Source organism: Leptosomus discolor, chromosome 4 (genome assembly GCF_034619465.1).
Source record: "Leptosomus discolor isolate bLepDis1 chromosome 4, bLepDis1.hap2, whole genome shotgun sequence".
NCBI lineage: Eukaryota > Metazoa > Chordata > Aves > Leptosomiformes > Leptosomidae > Leptosomus > Leptosomus discolor.
This window is the reverse complement of record NC_141394.1, coordinates 31,166,263-31,186,926: the sequence shown is the minus strand read 5'-3', so window position 1 is coordinate 31,186,926 and position 20,664 is coordinate 31,166,263. Positions and strand designations below refer to the sequence as shown.

The following is a 20,664-nucleotide window of genomic DNA, read 5'->3' as shown; positions in this document are numbered from 1 at the left end:
AAAAGTCTTTTTAAGTATCAGTAAATTATTATTTTCAGAGACACTTTCTCTTTATTCCCATGAGCAAGTTGTGCTTCTGTCCTAAGAAATCCCTAATATCATCCCATTTTTCTGGGAATGAAGTGACAGCACTGGTAAATAACAAGAATTGACTGAAAACAGTCAGTTTCCACTGCATGAAGCAGGGTCAAAGGTCCTGAGGCTGTAGATAAAGGTTTGTTCCTACCTTTAAAATTGAGGTAGCATTATTTCCTCGCACCTACTTTCCATAATATAAAATATATATATATTTTAAAAATACAAAATCTTATGTTATTTTAACTATGCATATTAAAATCTATATGTCTAAGCTCAGGAGGCATAAATGGGCAGAAGTCTGATGACTTACCTCACTTTTTGGGCACCAGAAGCTCAGATGGTAAAACATTAGCTTATTGGATCCGTTTTACAGTGCGGTACTGTGGTAAAGAGAAGTCACTTGTTTAAATGAACATTACACAGCAGTTTTCCAGGTTATGTAAGGACAAATGCTGAATCAATTTATATTGGCTTCATTATCTCACTAGCCAACATAGATCCTTCACTTCTAAGTTTTGGACACTGTCATAAATCACATAATATAAAATCTTTCTACTAGGTTTTTCTATGTTGTCATGGAAACAACATAATTTGTTTAAGTGTGAATAAAATTATCTTTGTAAGGGATGTAATTTGGGACCAAATTTAATATGGCCATATATCCTTTTTCTATTGTTTTTTATATTGTCATTTTGAGCGAAGAGGAAGGTAGAGGGTTGAAAAAGAAGGTTCAGACTGAAAGGTTTGTATTCCTTCCTGAGATTGAAACACAATGCAAAATAAACCAAGTAGGTGTAAACTGCAAATGATTCTTTTCTGAGGTTTTTTGTTGTCTGAGACTCAGTGCTCTGCAATTCAATATTCATAGAATTTCCTTGATGTTTACTTCCCTTTAGGAGGGTGTCATTGTGGTGGTTTGACCCTGGCTGGATGCCAGGTGCTCACCAAAGATGCTATATCACTATTCCTGCCCTCTGCTGGACAGGGGAGAGAAAATGTAGCACCGGGCACGTGGTTCAAGATAAAGACAATTTAATAAAGCAAAAGCAAAGGCCGCACATGGGAGCAAGGGAAAACAAAAGATCTTATTCTCTACTTCCCATCAGCCGACGATGTCCAGCCACTTCCTGGGAAGCAGGGCTCCGGTACGCGTAGTGGTTGCTCCGGATGATAAATGTAAAACCAATGCCCGCCCCCGCTTCTTCCTGTTTTCCCCCGTTTATATTGCTGAGCAGACGTCATGTGGTATGGAATATCCCTTTGGACAGTCTGGGTCAGCTGTCCTGGCTATAGCCCCTCCCAGGTTTTTACCCACCCCCAGCCTACTGGGGGAATGTTGGAGAGACAGCCTTGGTGCTGTGTGAGCCCTGCTCAGCAGCAGTCAAAACACTGGTGTGTCATCAACACCTTTCTAGCTACCACTACACAGCACGATGAGGGCTGCATCTCAGACAGACCCACTACAGTCATTTTTGCTTTATAGGTCACAATTTTAAAATCAGACAGTTTTTTGTATGTATTCTTTTATATCTGTAGTTAGTGGTACTTACTGTAGATGCTGAGTAACAGTATTTCAATAGTGCTTATACATAACAGCTATCAGGGGTTTATTAGTGTTTGTTTAATCCAGAGGCAGTGTGCTGATTCTCTGTTCATTTTCATCCTCGTCCTTTTTCTTATGGCTTCCTTCAGGTTTCTTCCACGTTACACTGCAGAGATGGTAAAATTCCAGTTAATTAATGTGCTTGCAATTATAAAGGAAGCATTCCAGACTAAAATGTAGAAAAATGCATTACAATTGCATTAATGTTGGCCACTTTATTATCTAATTTAGTACCCTTGTAGGTGCATCCATACTAGCACCAACACATGTTCTATCATAAACAGGCCTCAGGCAGTGTTCAGACAGCATTAATAAGGTTTGAATGCTGTTTAAGTACTCACTTGCACCCACCAGCTCAGCTGCAATAGTGCTGAGAAACTGAATATTACCTTTGATAGTGTGAATATAGCTGAGGATGTTCCTGTTTTGCTCATGTAGCTGGTGGGCAATACCTTCATTCTTGCTTTTCAAAGCAGGAAACAGGTTTAGAAAACTTGGTCTTTTTTTTACCTCACCGTTATTATAATTTATTTGTATTAATGTGTTTTCCAGCTGAGTCTAGGACCAGAATCCCATTGAGGACAAAATTGTATTAAAAATTAATACAAACTATTCCCTGTTACATTATGTTCCATGTAGCTGTTGTAGCACATTTCACAATTGTTCCTTTCAGTATTATCTACCCCTAGAAAGAAAGGTACAGCCATACATCCTCCTTCCCCTTTCCCATTTATATGTGCCCTGATTGGTAAGGGGATAATGTGACCACCTAAAGTGAGCAGAGGAGAACTACCACCCCTGCTTAGGGCCTTTTTGATTATCTCAGTAATGAATTGTCTCAGTTGTAAGTGGTGTAAAGCCCAAGCTCCATAGCCCAGTGCAAAAGACCACTCATAGCTAACACGCAGGGGGTCTGATGCACATTCGCAGTGCCTGTGTGTCTGCAAAGCACTACCTGGTCTCAAGTGCAAGAGATGGGAACTTGTCGCACGTGAAATACTGGGCTCATTCAGTGTGTGAGAGCATGGTGTCTCACCTTCCTGTGTTTTCCACTTGTCTTTAGGACCAGAGGAAGAGGAGGAAGAAAAATGTGGCCATAGTATTTTCACATGTAGGGTTTTAGTTTACAGGTCTGATTAACCCAGCATAACATTTTCAGTGCCTCCATCTCCCTCAATATGTGTGCACTTGCAAAATAACAGCATAGGGTTTGAAGAAGCATACATCCACACACCAAACAAAGCCTCAGAGATCTCCAAAGGAGGTGGTCCGTGCACCTTTTTTCAACTAGGTGATGAAAAGTACATTTGTACTTTAAATGCCCTTTAAACAAGTGAAACTTGTGGGTGGCTGTGGGGAGCCTTGGTACATGTATAAGGGTATATTGGAGTGGATTCTGGAATGTAATGCCAAGTCTGCTGCCTCCAAAAAGAGATTTTGTGCTTACAAAGTGAAATATTCCAAGACGTCAACCCTTATTTTAGTTGCATTAGGTGAAGGAGTATGGCTTTCCATTCCTTTCTATGTATCCCTCCTCATACAGAACCAAAGCAGGAGTCCTTGTCAGGATACCTCTAATTCTAGGTGCTCTCAGAACCAATTTGATTTTGGGGTTGGGAGATACGGTGCTGCATATTTAATTCCAAGATTTTTGTTGCATTTGTTCTCAAAGTAAAGGCAAAAATTATAGTCCTTTCTTTAAAATGTCAAAGTATAGTCATAAGAACACTGATAACTTCTTGCTAGACAAGGTATCTCATTTGTTTCAGTTATGGCTTAATCATGTGCCAGGATGCTATTGTTAAACATCATACAAGCATAGAACAATAGTGATAAAAATATCTTTTATTGCCATAAATATATATATAAAAAGTCATCTATTGGCTACTGAAACATATATTCAGGAAGATTCATATTTTTGACAGAAATATGGTATTGCTCTGCTTTTATCTTCTTTTGCCCAGGTGAAGCCGAGAAAACTCAATACCAACTCAGTGTCATTAAGCAGGTGTTCTTTATTGCGGCGCTGGGCAGCACGGGGCATAGCTCCTTCCATATGTGCACGCCCAAGCGTTAGGATTCTTGCCTTATATTTACAGCTTTCATGTTTATTCATTGCATTTCTAAGAAAAGGTTGGGTTATTCTAATTATTTCCAGGAATTCATTAACATAAGTTCCTCTCATAGTCCCGCCTCAGTCCGCCCAAATTACACCCCCCATCGGGGGTCCTTGGTGGTCGTTGGGGATGAAGGTCCGAGTTTTCCTCACGGTTGAACTTTTGAACTTGTCCTGTGGCGCATGCCCTGAACCATCCTGGGTCTTTTCCAATTTTCAGAACCAGCTCTTGCTAGCTGCCCTCCCTATCTCTCCTGCTTAGCCTTCTGTGTTCATTGAGCCCCACAGTCTGATTGGAGGATTCCCCCTGGTGTCCTTCGCTTGGCAGATTCTGCTTCATGCTGATCTTTAAAGTGTTTGTTAGTCTGCAATGGATATATGCATAACGGTTAGTACAAATCGGCCTCCCTCCCTATCTCTAAAGGCTGGTCAGCAGCACTTTCCTAAAAGCCAGTTTTCTAAAAGCCAGTTAGCCATTCTTTATTACACAGGGGAGAGTGAAATAGATACACAATAAGCAATTTTGATGGCCTCTCTTCCATTTTGGAAACATGTTATGGTATGCAGAGGAACATGGATCAAAGTTTGAATCTTTTTCAGTAGAAGACATTTCCTATGATATTTATGAGGAAAATCTGTGTTCCAGGATCCTGGAAAATGCCTGGCTTAGGAAATAAATTTAGGGCCTGATTATAATTCATGTAAAGGACATTTCCACATGTACAAAGATACATTTCTGATCTCTCAGAAAAAGCTGACAGCATATAGGACAAGACATGGTAGATGAAGCAAATAGGAATAAATGTGTGGTGCACATATATGTATGTATACATGAATTGTGTGTTGTAGGACAGAAGGAAGATAAGCTTGTTTTGTTTAGTAGTCACAATGCTATGTTTTCAGATAGCTGTATTTTGTAGCCTATGTTGCAAATATCATCATTGCAGTAATGAAGGTTTTTAATGTTTCCAGGATGCCAGTGCAAAAAATGATCTGAACTTGAATTTCTCATGATTCCTTAGAGCTTTTGTCTCTCTCATCGAGCTTTAATCCATATCTATCTCTCATGAACTTTAATACATACCTATAGAAAGTCCCTCCCTTTCCTTTCTACAAGTTTCTACTTGATACCACAGGAGATTTTTTTTTCCTCTTTTTTTTTTATTTTTTAATAATTGGTTACTGGTTAGTGTGCATGTAAGAAAAAATACCATTGAAAGATGGAGTAAAAAGGCACTGCCTATCCAAGTGGCAAGAAGTGAGAGCAAAAGTGTCAAATCTTCCCTGGCTGCACTTGCTGTGACAGCCAGGGAGAAGGCTCTTGCTCATTAGGAGGCCAGCAGCCAAAAAGGCTGAAAAAACAAAGGAGAAGGAATACCCAAACAAGCAATAAAATACCCAGCAAAGGCTTTGCTGGTGCAGTTTTCCTCTACCTCTAAAATCTTTCTTCTCATCCTGATGATGCGTCAGTGATGGAGATCAAACATGGTGTTGGCAGATGAGAAAGTGTGGTGACTTCAGGCAGAGTCTGAGGCTGACAGGGACATAAGCGCCCATCATCAGAGTAGGCAGTGCCATATATGAAATACACAGAGGGAAAACAGTGTGCCCCTGAAAGCAGCTGTAGAAATGCATTCAGTCGCAGTTAGTTAGCAGTATCTGAGCAGTTAACGTTTTATGGCATAGCAGTGTGCAGTGATCATGGTTCCTTCTTGCTCGCAGGTGAGGTTCCTGGATAGGGAAGGGATAGGGGACTTCAGAAGGGTTTTCCTCCACCCTGTCCCTGACTTAGATTTGGGAAATGGTTCAGGAAGTCACATGGCATTAGACACAGCTCTACGAGGCTGTGCCAGCCTGTCTGTCTTGGGTAAGTTGGGATTTAATTGAACTTGAGATGGGCCATAATCATTCTCAGGTATTCAGAATTTTGCTTAGGTGAACAGCAAATTTCACTGTAATTTATTTCTTCATGACAGATGTGTATTTCTCCTACTTCCTGCATAACGGACGAAATAATGACCTTCCCAGATTGTTGTGGGTTTTTTTCTTTCTGCCTTTTTGCATTTTCCTTTGTTTTTATTCTTCTGACCAGCTCAGCTTTGCATTCTGTGTACTTGGAGGCCCACAGAGGACTTCTGATGTACTTGCTCCCAGCTGAAAATGCAGCCTTATAGCCAACTAGTTTTTCCTATGAATCAGTCTGGAGAGAACAGCGCTCTATCTTGTTGATCATTCTTGTGTAAAGCTCATGTATCACCTCAAGGATTGTCTGGCTATTGGTTCTGTCAGTTTGCTTCTATCACTGTCCAAAACCAAAAACCATGTGCCTATAATATTAATAGTTGGAATAGGAGAGATATATCACTGTTCTGGTTCAGGTTAGTCAAAAAGGATGATTGAAAGAATGCTATGAAAATGCAGTGCTTAAAGGTAAAAAGATGTTTGACAGTACCTGTGGGAAAAAGAAATGTGATTCTAGAAAAATGATGACACTCTGTAATGTGCCTTCCATAATTTACGTCAAGGTACTGGTGCTGGTAGTCTCTTATACATGTGAATTATTTCCCTCACATGAGTAATTTCATCAGCTGAGTAATTACACTGACTTTGGAGGGACTGTTGCCATAAGTATGAGTCAAGTTACAGATGTTTGTTGATCTCAACTCAAAAAAAAAAAGGGCAATTAAAAATTATGCTTTTAGCTTCTTTTCCATGAAAAAAATACAGCTGCAATCTGGGCTTAGACTAGAATGGTCTTCAATACTTCTTTTTGCAAAAGTTAAAAAGGTCTTAGTTTTTCTTTATAGCTCATTTTGCTAAGGCTATCATTGCTTTCGCAAACTTAAAATGCAGAACTAATTGTATTTTTAACAAGTGCATGCTGTTTCTCCTTTTCTGGAATGCTCAAATCCTCTTAAAGTTCTCCCACTCTTTTCACTTTTCTCCATCAAAGCTTTCCAATTTATTTTCAAGAGATGATAGCAAGGATCTAATTTAAGCCTCTTTGTTCAGTAAGCCAAAAGAAATGGGCAACTGTTCCACAACGAAAATTTGAGAAACAATTCTTAGCAACCTAATCCCTACAAATTATTAAAGAACTGTACAGAATGGCTCAAATCACGCTGTGTATGTGAAATGCTGATAGTTTTCTGATTCCTTATAATTGCAACCTTTGCCTCTCCTATACTTCTGCATTTTGTTTTTAATACCTTAAACCAGAAGTGTTTTAGAATACCTACCCATACTTATGGCTAGACAGTTTCATCTTCTTCTATAGATGAATACATTGCTCAGTTGTGCTATTCTTCCGCTGATGAAGTTCTTTCCAACTATTGGGATCTGTTGCATATCAGAACTGAGCCGATGTCCCAGCTACAGCTGTATTTCAGGTGTGCCTGAGCCTGCAGTTCTGGCATGTTTGTACCTCCAATGTCTGTCCTTCAAAAAAATAGATGCCGCTTAGACATTTTGAATCCAGATACAATTACTGTGTGGAACCAGCTTTTAAAACAACATCAAACAAGAATGAAAAAAATGTACATATTTTCTTTCTTTTTAGGACTGGAATACAATTAAACCTGTATCAGTTTCTGTTAGCTTAACCATTAGCAGCTGTGATAATACACATGCTAATACACAGAGTACTTCGTATTCCGGTTGAAGCTTCTTTTGTTAATAACTTTCAATGATCTATATAAAGGATTTCAGATCTAAGGTATGCAAACAGATTTCTGGCCAGCAGTTTTTTGAGAAGAACCTGAATCTGAATTCTGTTGCATGGTTAATGTTAGGACAGACATTGCTTATCATAAATATGTTATGGTAGTATTAAAGATCTTTAAATTATGGCTTAGGTTCATGTAGTTGACTGACTGAAAGTAGGGTAATAGCAGAATTTCCCAGAATATGGTGGTACGTTATCAGGAAAACTTAGAACCATTGTGAAAAAAGGCTGCTGTTTTGATCCATGCCAGCTCTAAGACTCAGTGAGTCCTTGTGCCGATCTTCCGGGCTTGCAACGCCTTTGGTCCTTTAGTAAGAGTGATCTATTTTATTGATCTGTTGTGAAGCACGGAAACCAAAATGGCCGATGGGCTTTGCATTTGATGTTGCAATTTGGAGGTCAGAATATTTTCAGTATGTTTAGAATAGATTTTGTCTTGGTACACGTGCTTTTGAGAGGATTTTTTTCACAGGGAGCTTCAAGCCTGCAGCCAGTTAGAACTCTATTAAACTGCTCTTGATTCTTGAACTCCTATTACCAGAAAAAATGCTTTCAGCCTGTGTACTTGGGGAGGAGCTGAATGCTAAGTTTATGTGCAAGTCAGAAATGCAGGCTATCTCGCTTGACCCTCTGCCACTGTTGTTCTCTACAGATATGTGAAATGACAGGAGAGGCACCACCGTAAAGCTGAAGAGCAAAAAGAGCTGATGCCTTAGTGATATTTTGTCACTTGAACGGTGCCCTTCATTAGTAATGCCTGTGATAGGAAAATGAAATACTTTCTGTTTTAGTAAAGTCAATCTGATGCTTTGCAACAAATGCTTTTAAGGTGGACACTGAAGAAGAAAGAAGAGCAGCACTGTTATATTCTGTAGTGTATGATGTTTAACGTTTTCCCTGCTCCGCAGTCAGACTATATCTTGAGTTTTCGAACAGATGCAAAAGGAGTTGAAACCACATTTCCATATCACTAATAAAATAGACAACGTGCTGCCACTGTAATCAGGGCTGGATTTTCAAGGCATTCAACTTACGTTTAAAAATCTGATTGGAATGGGCAAGTTTTCAAAAGCACTCAGCATCCTGCAGCCCCCATTGAGGAAAATCTGGCTAACTTATGGATGCTGAACAATTCAGAGGATCTGGCCCTAAAATATTCCCTTGATACTCTCGGAAAAAGGTGAACTAGGCCTTGCATTTTCAGTTTGAAGATACAAATTCCATCTAATGTTTAATAGTTCTTATACTTAAATTCCTTCAAACCTTTAAAAAATAACATCACCCTCACCTAGTGTCAGAAAACAATTCACAAACATCAGCCAAATCTACTATTTTAAATTTAACCAGGGTTTTTATTATTATTGTTGTTGTTGTTATTATTATTAATTTGGGTTGCTGGTAGCTGGGGTGGACAGGAAGTTTTTTCTGGAAATTGGCTGCTATTAAGAAAACTGGTATTTTGTCTTTGGGTTTTTTATTTGCTTGCTTTTAACAGTGGCAGTCTAAAAGTATTTGTTCTCACTACCAAATCAGTCACCCTGTTCTTGTACTGCTATTCTCCATTTCCTTCTTCCAAGTTCTTCCCCAAACCCGTGTTTTTCACCCTCTTTCTGGCAGTGATTTCCGTCCTAATTAACTATTATTCTTCTTATTTGAATTGGTGTAAAGCAAGGGTAACTGCACTACAATCTGTAGAATTACTCAGGTATAAAATCAGATATGGAGAGAAGGGCAAGGTTGTTTAAAATACTACCCTTACATGATTTGTTTACAAGTTTTGTTTGGATCAATGTCCTTTTGCTGAGTGTAGTCAACCCATACTAATGCACACTGGGAAGGAATCTTGTGCCTCACAAATGTATTTTTCTTCACTCTTAACTGTTCACTGCCTTACTAAAATAATAACTTTATCTAGTTATCGTGATTCTCCATTAGAAAAACTATATATATGTTTCCATACTGGAAACTTGGAAACAGTTTTAAAGAGATAATTATGAATTTGCATATTTTTGTATGAGCTACCAAAAGAGCATATTTTGAAATTATGACAGATATCATTTTATCATCTGTTTTTCTTTTTCTGAAGCCTCAAAAGCTCTCTTCGCTAGCAGCCTAATTACCTAAAGCGTACATTAAGAATGATCCATTGTCAAACTGATATTCCTTTTTCCTCTACAAGTTAAAGCCTAGAGTTAACGGCTGTTTGTCTGAGCTTCTCGTGTCACGTTAACAGGTGAAAAGGTTTCTTCATATCAGTAAGGCTTGGCATAAACCTGCTGCTACCTGTAAAGTCTGCAAAGTGTTAGAAGTAGGAATTGAACTTTTCATTCTGCTTAGAAAATTAACTTATGTGTATGGGTAGAATTAATTTAAATTTAAATCTATGAAAAACCTTCATTAATCGCCGTCCATCTTTGTTGTGGAGAAATTCTAGCCTTGGTGAAGTAGGTTACAAAGATGTTGAAATCAGTAAGGCAATTATCTTCCCTCTGTTGGAGGACTTGTCAACAGCTTTCAGTCTAGAGCAAGTTCACTCAAAGGGTAGCTCATGAATGTGTTCAAGTGTGGGAGATGGTGAGGTGTTTAAAACAAACAGCACAGCTAGGAGAAATCTTTGATTCCATCTCTTAATCCATACAGAGGAGGAAATTTTGAGACTTCAGCATAGATTTAGGCTTCTTATGTTTGATTCTTTACCTTCAAGGGTGACAACAAACAGTTTGATTCAAAGCCCATGTTCAACCCAAATACAGAAGTTTTCTGCTTTAGATTTTAGACTTCCAAATGGAATTCAGCTTGGGGAAAAAAAAAAAAAAAAAAAAAAAAAAAAAAAAAAAAAAAAAAAAAAAAACGAAACAAACAGATACAGAACAAGACATCTTTAGGCATCAATTTAGTACTATCATCTTGAACAAAATCTAGTTATGTATAAAAGAGATTATAAGAAATTCTCAAGAAACGACGGTGCAGGCAATTGTACAATAGTAATAAATATGATTTTCTGAATTTATATGAGGGTTTGAATCACTTTGTTACTTTGAAATAAGCAGTTTCTAAGTGGGAAGTACGTTATTGTTTATTGAGAATACTATTCTACTTTCTAGCAACTGTCTTGAGGTGCAGGTAGCATAATGTGCTCATGCTTCTGAGTTGAAGTCAAATAGATTCAGAACAGATCTGTGGTGGTTTGGGTTTGTGGTTTGGTTTTGTTTTTCTTTTTTTGTTAAAGAGGATATTACGAACACTTCTCGTGAGGATAATTGGAATATAAAAACATAAATTTTGAAATAGCAAAACTGGCTGTAAGAATAAAATAATCCTTAAAATGAAAGATGCTTAAATAGGTATTGTTTTAAACCTGTAGTCTACAGGCTGACCTCAGAGGAGGATGCATTGTTTTAGATTCCTATAAAATAAATACATTATTAGCTTTTCTCAATGATGGAGAAAATAAAAAAAAAAAAAAAAAGGCCATTTCTACCAGACAGAATGCATTTTTATTTTGTGTTCTCAGTACAAGTCTACGGTTATACTCACTGAAGTATTAACACTGTGTTTATTTACTTTTATTGAACATTTAACTTAACTTGTTTTCTTTAGCATGGGGCTGATTTCTCTACTTGAACTGCTTCCTTCTCTTAAAATCTTAGGGCAAGGGAGATGAAATCTTCCCTGGAACTTGACTTGTTTCAAATATAATTAAGATGGCAAGCCAAATCAATATAAAATTAATTATTTTGTGGAATAATGCAAATCTTTTAGTTTAAAAGAACCATCTTTTGAAAAAAAAAATGAAAAAAAAGGGAAAACTGATCAAGTACTTCAACTACTTCTTTCTTTTTTCAAAGAAATGAGCTCTTGTGACACAAGCAATTGAAGCTATGTCAGCCATTTCACCTATCCTTAGGAGGAGCCTAGAAGGTGCCTTCCCCACCCTCTGTCCCAAGTGCTGCAGAAGCTTGCTTTTTAATCATTGGTAACTACATGGTTAGTGGTCTAGGGATTTCTCTTTCAGGTTTCACCCAATGTATTCTTTTTTTTTGCTTGGAAGGAACTTGAGGGAAAGGAATCCCAGAAAGAGATGATGCTCCATAAGAATAAAAATAAGTATTGCCATGTGTAGGTTTTTTTTCCCCTCTCAAGAGTGAAAATGGGTAGAGATTAAAATTAGATTCCAAATATACTGCCTTCGGTGAAGGGAGATTTTTATGAGCTTTAGTTACTGGTGTTCAAGAATGAGCCTTATAAGTCAGCAACTGATTCCCTACTGAGAAACTCAAAGACTAAGAGTGGAGACACAGGAAAGGTGGTGGTTTAATTGAACTAGCAGCTAGAAGGAAAAAAAAAGAAAAACCAAGAACTTGGAGACAGGTTCAGGATTTCCACGCGCAAATCCTGCAGTGTTTAACATAGTACAACATACTAAATAGTACAACTCCATGCATATACCTTTCCAAACTTCAGATCAGTTAAGGTAGTCTTCAATTTATTACCTAACTTTCTTAGTACTACCTGTACATTAGCTATTTAACTTTCATATTTTGCTTTGCATAGCACTGCTTGAGGAGCCATCTATACTACAGGACTCTGCTCTAGATGCACAAACTAGTGGAATCGTATCTCTTCAGTTAAAGGAAGGGTTAAGAAATGGCCTCTGACTAATTTGATTTGGTTTGGTAGTTGGTTTGGGTTGTTGCTGGTTTTGGGTGGGGGGTATGGTGGCTTCCTGTTTCACATATGTGTACAAGAAGCTTGGGTTTTATCATATCTTGGTTATTAGCAATGTCTCTGGGAGAGAAAATTAGGTTGAAGCATATATTCACCTATAAAACAGCAGTGGTGACTCCAAGAGATTGCACTGTGAAAAGACGCAGGCAACAAATCGATATTGACAAAAGCAATTTACCAGTCTTCCAGCTTGGAAGAGTGCGGTTCAGATTACAAGACCACATAAATGGGACATATCTTTTACACAGAGGATGTTTGGAAGAGGTTAGCAGGGAATTTATGTCCCAACTTAACTGGGGAAAACTAACTTTCTAAATCACTTTCTAAATTATTTCAATACCAGTGATTTCCAAAACAAGGGACTATGCAATGCTGTCTGCTGGCTTTTGTGAAAAATCAAGTGGAAAATGTGGTTTGCTTGGTGGTGGTCCAGCAGCAAGAGATTCACAGTCACTACCACAGCTCCTGGCGGAACAGAGAATGTAACAGGAAGGCCAGCTCTAGTTGGAGACCCTTCAGCATTTTGAGAAACAAGTCATGGCATCTGGGTTGCTTGTTGTAGAGCTGTCCCAACAGTAGCAAAGGTAAAACTGGAGCCCAGGAGCTCTTTCCTATGTTTCAAACAGGAGATACTTGAGATGACCAGATTCTGTATGGATATTTTCATATATGCAATATTACTGTTCATTAGGTGTTTGCAAGACTTGTCTGACTTGTTGCATATGCACAGAGTTGAATTTTGAAGATCCAGAACAGTTTTTCTAGGTTTCCTTTGTAAGGGTTCTGATCTGTATCTTGTAGTTTTGGCCCACACCTCTGGGCCCATATCTATGAGAAAGAAGAGATGGAGAGAAATTTTTTATGTAATTTTCCATCAAATTACATGCCCTTTCTGTTGGGAAGCTATTTTGCTTTCTTGCTTATTATTGCACACGCAAAAAGCTTGGATGCTAGCACTACTGCTGCTTTATTTGCTTTAGATTGTCTTGCATTTAGCCCATTTGAAGATTTTAGCGTGAACAATAGAAATAGTTGCGATAAATTGTCAGGCTCTTCCAAAGATTCAGAAGTTCTGGAGTTACTGCCAATGACAGATGGTTTGTCCTTGCTCATCATTTGTCTTCCTGACAGCATTTTTTTGCTCTCTGCAAAATCTCCCTTAGTGTAGGTGAATTCTTTCAAAAAAGAAAATTATTTTCTGCTTCATCCATGTTCTTGCTCATCGGTTCAATAGCATCCATGTTTGACTAAGTGGAATACCTTCCTCATGAAGCAGCAGTTTGATTTATTTTAATAGGGTGTTAGGAGAGCTGCTGGAGTTTGACATGAACACATTTCTGAAGTTACAAAGATGTTATAAATAATATTTTATATCTATTGCTGTGGATTTCTATGGCTGTGTATGTATGGCACTGCATACTTGACAGGCTGTATCCTTTGTTGCAGGATTTCTGTAACTAATGACACAATGTTTTCAAATAATCTGGTGTGAACTCCCAGTCTGAGCAGTGGTTGAGTGGGTAGAGAGTGAATTTCCTTTTCATTTTTTCCACAATTTCATTAAGTCTGTTTCAGAACTGGCCTGCTAACTTGCTGCTTTGATTCTTAGTACTGGAGAATTATGTGATATGGCATTAAAAATCACTGAATCCTAACAGCCTATAGATGAAAAAATGCTGAATTCAGAAAAAAATTCTCTGAAGTTGTTGGCTGTATTGGCTGTCCTCTAATTGTTCTCTGACACCAGTTTAGATGGGTGAGACAGGAATGTGTGAGTTGCTATGGGCATTAGACTGCAAGGATGCAGCTCCCCTGTTCATACTGGAATTCATCTGCTTATGTATGTTCCTGCACAGTGGAGGTGCTCAATGGCACAGCAGAAATGCCATCTCAATGGCACAAAATACTATTTTTAGTATTGTATCAAATATTTACCCTTTCAATAAATAAAACCAGTCTGAACTGCACAGCAGTTGACACAGAATTAATAAGTTTCTGCTTCTTTTAGCTACTGCTACTACGATTCATCATGGTTAAGAAAGCAAAATAGATTTTGAAGCACGAAAGCAGCCGTCTTGGATTAGATCAAAGACTGTTCCAGTATCTTATCTCCAAAGGTGTTCGTAAGCAAATGCCTGAAGGAGCAGTAAGAACAGGGTAGGCATATATGACACTGTCTCTTAATACTCTCCTAGCTAGCAGCTATGTTTAGCTTTTGAGAGCTTTCTGCATTGAGTATAGCTTTGTGTGTTTAGTAACCCACAGCTGAATTCTTGTATGATTTCCCCTAGAGGAAGTGTGAAAAGAGAATTTGTCAAATATGTGTATGGTTTTCTTTGTTTTGGAAAGTGTTGACTCTCCTCCATTTAATATCTGTGTAGGATTTCAGTGTTCAGCCCTTGTTATGAATACACACTCCAGTTTTTCTCAGTTTTAGCTTAAGAGGTGGGCTGCGTAAACAATATGTTCACCTGCCTTCTGTCTTGTATGGAAATTTCCAATCTGTCCCTTGCCTTTCAGTAGTGCACAGCGCTGCTTCCTGTCACAGAGCCAGCAGAACAGGCAGATGAATCTGAAACTTGCATTGTATTCCAATGCTTGGGGTCTTGAAGGCCCTACCTCCCGCACAACCCCATAAAATTATTTTATTGTTTCTAATATACAGGATATCAAATTTCTTTTGCGCTACTGCCCTTATACATTTGCAAGAATTATTTTGTACATTTGTTATTCCCTGGCACAGAACACAAGTTCATGCCAGCTCACTTGATATGCATGCAGATGTGAATTTCAACCAGAAAAAGATCATCACTCGGATAACAAATAAGTGATTTAACTTTCTGAACATATTAGTCATAGGAATCTTCTACACAACTGCATTATATACTTCTATTGAAACTGTTATATGCGCTTTTAGGTTATCAATTTTAAGCAGAACCAGCCATGCTCTTTTGGTTTTTTTTTCACTTTAATCTTATTTATTGTAATCCCTTCCAAGTGAACATGCAGTGGCTTTTTTAAGTAAACAAAACAGCAAACTCGGTAGATAGACAAGGGCATTGTGGAACATTGTGTCATGACTGTAAAGGCTTGCTGTGTCCAAGTAATGACTGTTTTACTGATGGATAATTGGATCTAGGTTGTGTTGTTGCTGGCTTTAGATTTATTTATTTATTTATTTGCGATTGATTTAATACAATCTTTTGTAAACCTGTGCTTAATAACTGCTGATCAAGAGAATCTTCTAACTGTGAGATTATGCATATGTTAATGTTTGAAGAAAACTTTAGGGTTGAACAAACTTTTCCTTCAAGCATTAAAACTGAAGGTTTACATAATATTGTATTTCTTTTCTGTAAAACAGTGGATGTGCCTGTGCATTCTTCTACACTGAAAAATGTAAAGCACAATAATTGGAAAATGTCAGAAGGTTATTAATTATGATGATAATAATAGTATAATGCCCTGCAATTCATACAGACATAGTTAGAATGGGCACTCCTCAACTTTAAAGTCAATTAAATGGACAATATAGGCCGTACGGGGAGAAGAGGTGTTCAGAGGTGAGGGACTGAGATGCAGCATCCTGATCCTGCTGAAATGGGTAGCTCTTCTGTGAGTGCTATCAGTGGGACTCGGATTTCATCAGGTAAGACCGATGTAAGTCTAATTTTGAGTCCCAGTTTAGAGGTAAATCTATATTTCACCAAATGAAATGTAAAAAAAAAAAAAAAAAAAAAAATAGTGACTTTCTGAGGGCATCATCAGTTATCTTTTTAAGCAACCACTTTCAATACTAGAATAAGCATTGGGTGGATGGGCTAAGGAAAATGCCAAAAAACGGCTTCTGGCAGACTGAAAGGGAAAGTGAATTCTTAAATCAGGAGCTATTTGTAGCCCATCTAAACTTAGAATATATTAGTTTGAGTGTCTCTGAGTACATTACAGATTCATCTCAATTTGACATAAGCTTTTTGAAAACTGCTTTAATATTAAGTAAATTCATGAATGCATAAACTTTAATGGATAAAACATGATCTTTCTGCTGAGGAGTTTCGACTGTAACTAAAAAATGGATGCATTTCATCTTATTATTTGCAAGTAGTGAATAAATCTGTCACAGGTAGCCTGAGATATTTGAAATAATAAGAGTGACTTGTGAGACCAGTGAATCTCTTCCAGAGTCTGGCTTATGTGGTCTGTGAGCTGTACATAATAAAAACAGTGAGACTTAGAACCACACTCTGTTGAAAAGGCCTTGTCTAATTGAAATTTGAGAGCCTGGGCAAAGTAGATACACAGAACCAAGTATTTATAAAGAAACTAAATGAACTGAAACCAAAGTTTTAATGGAAGATAAAGTGCATTAAAACCTGATCAGCCAAAGCTTCAGGCACAAAGAAGTGATCAACCTCGCTTTTACTGTGTTATTAAAAACTGCACAGAAAATGTGAATTTTCATTTTGTGGATTCCTTCAGTCTGAAGTTTCGGTTGACTGCCATTTTGAAGCAGAGAAAGAGCTTAGGAGCCCTCTTTGGAACGCAATTATCATTGTCATTCCCCTCACACCACTGGGAGCCTTGACTCCAAGGGTATCCCTCTGGCAGGCTGCCTCGGAGCAACAGGAACCTCAGGAGACCTCATCTTGAGGACCGGGGTACTTAGGGCAGGGCAGACATTCCCAGTGGGACATCCTGGAGCCAGAAGTTAGGAAAGACAAGGTTGCCAGGAACCTGACAAGAAACCAGAAAATATGTCAGATGTACTGTTTTTTTCTTTTTGTTTTTCTTTTTTTTTTTTTTTTTCCTTTCAATTCTGCTTGCTTTCAGCAGAAATCTATGTAGATTGACTAGCAGAATTGTTTCTGCTTCAGTAAGGTGTTGACTTGTTTTGTCTTACGGAAAATTTAAATAGCATTGCTTATGTTGTAAATGGCATAAGATTTCTATGCTTGGGAACTGTGTATAAGAAGTAAATGCTCCCTTGAGAACTCTTCATCCATTTTTAACCTTCCTCTGTTCACGAACGTGTTTGTCTTCCAACTGGTTTGATATGAGAGATCTGATTATAACAGCCATGCTCCAGTTCAAGCATCCTGTCTGAGCCTGTTGTGATGCTTCCCATCACTTAGTTACTCACTTTCTAACCCTTTCCTTTATATGTGCTGTGTGGACACCTGCTGTGGACAATGTCGAAGCAACACAACAAAGTATATTATTGTCACCACAGAGAAAGAGTAGTGAGTCTAAATTCCTCGTAAAGTGAGGACCCTGACTGATTCTTACTGCTAATAATACTGGAATTTTCCGGGAGCACATTAGCAGCTATGGTTTTCATTTCGCCCCATTTCTTATTGGTGCTCTGAGAGTTTCAAATAAGAAGTCGGTTCATATACTGCTGCTCTTGCTTTTTTTTTTTTCCCCTCAGTTTCTCCAGGTCAGAATTTCCAGTCTTGCCTATCATTCTAGTAAATAAGCAGTGAACTCAATTCTAATGGCCTTTGAATTAATAATGAAGGTTGTCTGTATGGGGTCTTTTGCTGCTCTTAAGTTTTGCGGCCATTTAAATTGTTCTCCTTTGGATAGGGCACAGTGTAAACTGCAATCATCCTTGGCAACTACTTTTTGTGTTGGTCATCATTAAAAGCCAAACATGACTGCTGTGCAACAGTCCAAGTAGTAACATCCCAGCACCAGTCACCTACTTGAACATTAAAACATTGCAAGTTCCAAGCCTTCTTTCAATTTTTGTCTTTGTTCTTTTTTCTGGGATTCAACACAGTTTTAAATATCCAGTAGTTTTGAATTGTGAATCAAGATGAGTGTGGTGATTATACAAATAAAATGAGATTAATTTGGTTTTAAAATTATTTCACTGTCAACATTAATTCAATTTCATTTAGAAAAAAAAAAATAAATAAAAAATAAAGGCATCCAGCCTTTTATATAGTTTGTTTCTGGCCTCCCTCCTGACGATGATTTCTTTCCTAGCTAATCAAAGCAGACAAAACGTGGGTTTTTCCCCTCTCTGTTTCCACTGCGAAGGCAAATCAAACGTGACTCACTACAAAAGTGTAGTGGGTTCAAGGAGGGGAAGAACAGGGCTGAGTGAAAGATGAGTGAGAAAGTACACCTTCAGTCCAGCACGGAGGCTGCTCCTGGAATAATTTTTGGCAAAGAAAAGGAGAAGACGTGTGGGAGAAGGATTAGAGGCCCTCTGTGCCTGCAGCCTGGGACAGCCCATCGTTCATCATGCCTGTGACAGCCCTCTTTCTCAAGACAACCCTTTCCTCCTGCTTTTTGCATTTCTGTGGACCCAAGCGTTTACGGTGTGGGTTTTTTTGGTTTGGGCTTGTTTCATTTTTTTTTAATTCACAGGCTTCCAGGGTAGGTGTACACTGGAAAAGCCTTAGAGGCCTGACAAGAGTTACTTGATACTGATTTTCTGCCTTCCTTTCTGTTGCTTCCTCTCAACACACAATATTAAGGCAAAAATGATTTCATCTTTTCCTCAATCAACTGAAACATGTTCTTTTCTGTGATGCCTGCAATGAAAGGTATTTTCCAAATTTAATTAACAAGTCAAACAATAACACAAATGCTTCTGCAGAATTTTGCTAAAGGTTCTCTATCCTCAGTTGAATAATGAAGGTTTTTGAGAGCATGTGCTTCTGGTTTTGTCATTCACGGAGAGCATCCATTTAATTATTTTTTTTTCTGGCTTTCACAAGCAAGCTGACTGATAGCTGGTTTGTTCTCTATTTCAGGTCGTGGAGACTAATTTGGTTGCTTTTGACTGTCACTGGATCATTATAAATGAGGTAACTGTCAAGTGAAAATTGTTGTGGATCGTGAATCCTGTTTTCAGGCTTACTGAAAATATTCATGCTGATCATGACTGCTAACAGGAAGCAGTAGCTATGACAAAGTTCAGGCATGCTGGGGGAGTAGATGGTGCTTAATAAAAATAGAATGACGATTTCTTGGACTTTGCTGTTTTGTCTTGCCAATTTCAAACAGTAGTCCTTGAATGAATAAATGCAAAATAAAATGAAAAAAAGCTCTTTACTTCCGAGTATCTTGACGTTCCACATTTGACTTGAGCTGACTGTTTTTAGAGAATCTTTTTAAGATCTTTTTTCCTATGTAATCTTTTGTAGTGGAGTGCTTGTGTTTCATTCATATTTTAATGATTTTTCTTAATAATAAAAATATTAATAATAAAATCCCATCTTTCCCTTAAGAATTCATTCATGGTTGATGCACGAAGCTATTGATATTAGTGGGAGACTTTTTGGTGGACTTCTGGATCAGGTCATATATGAATGTTTATGAAGGGGAAAAAAGAAAGTTAAATTGAGATCCTGTTTTTAAACTGTGAAATAGGTTGTTCCGTGAACTGTTGTCAGATAAAATATAACAAGTCAATATGTGAAGTAACTTTGCATATGAAACATTGAACAATGTAGTTGTTCTTACTTTGGACAACATTCAGATTTTTCTTTTGTTTTATGAAAAGCAATTTAGGTCCAGAATGGCTGAATTCACTGGGGAGATAACTCTCCCCTAACATGTAGATTGTGCAACTACTGTATATTCTCAGGATAAAAGATTGCTTGGAGATATGTGTGTAAATTCCAGGTCTGTCCTCTGGATTTACTGTGCACTTCTGTTTTCATACTTAATTACTAGATTTTCATTAGTACAGTGTGCTAATAGTGAGGTAATTTAATCCAAAGCATTTTTTCAAGGTTATGGTAAGGTATAACATTGTTGCAGTACTTGTTTAAACCAGTGGATTTTTAGCCAGTTTTCCCTGGGGAAACTTACATCTCCGAAAGTGCTATGAAGACAACCCAGGTCCAGCAGAAATTATTGGTTTCAGCCCTGCAGTGCTGCTGACCAGTAATGTGTGTGTTTTCCAGCACTGAATGGGGCCTTGCTGGTTGAGAAACCAGTTTTCAGCTACAGGTGTTCATGTGAACAACATACCTGTTTTCTTTTTCCTGTCAGATTAATCTAGAATTCACTTGTAGTGAGTGGAATCTGGGAGTGTTCATCTCTATTCTTCAGAGTTAACGCTTATTTTAAAAAGAGCATTAACTAAATCTAAAGCAGTCCACCATTAACCTCTGTATCAACAGATTAGACAACAATTTCTTAGGCAGAGCCTAAATATTGGCTTGTTGTTCAAGTTAAACACACTGCCACTGGTTTTTCATTTTCAGTGTTAACTTGAATTGGAAAGTTCAAAAGAAGGTGCTTACTTTTAGCTGTGTCAGCTCCTCCACCCTCAAAAAGCAAAATAAAACTGAGGATCCATTCCTAGTGTGCATGCTTTCTCTTTGCTTTTTATTCAGAAATTAGTGTCTCTGTGGAAAAAATTCTGCTTTCGGAGCAGTGTTGTTTGCACAT

At 37.9% G+C, this 20,664-nt stretch overlaps 1 protein-coding gene across 2 annotated transcripts in view; it reads left to right on the top strand.

Moving 5' to 3' along the window:
- GRID2 (glutamate ionotropic receptor delta type subunit 2) overlaps positions 1 to 20,664 on the top strand; it is a 730,540-nt gene that overhangs the window by 481,623 nt on the left and 228,253 nt on the right. For both annotated transcript variants that reach the window (XM_086464050.1, XM_086464049.1), the window contains one exon: positions 19,017 to 19,070. In XM_086464050.1, coding sequence (XP_086320176.1) covers positions 19,017 to 19,070 — 54 coding nt within the window. The remainder of the gene's footprint in view (positions 1 to 19,016; positions 19,071 to 20,664) is intronic.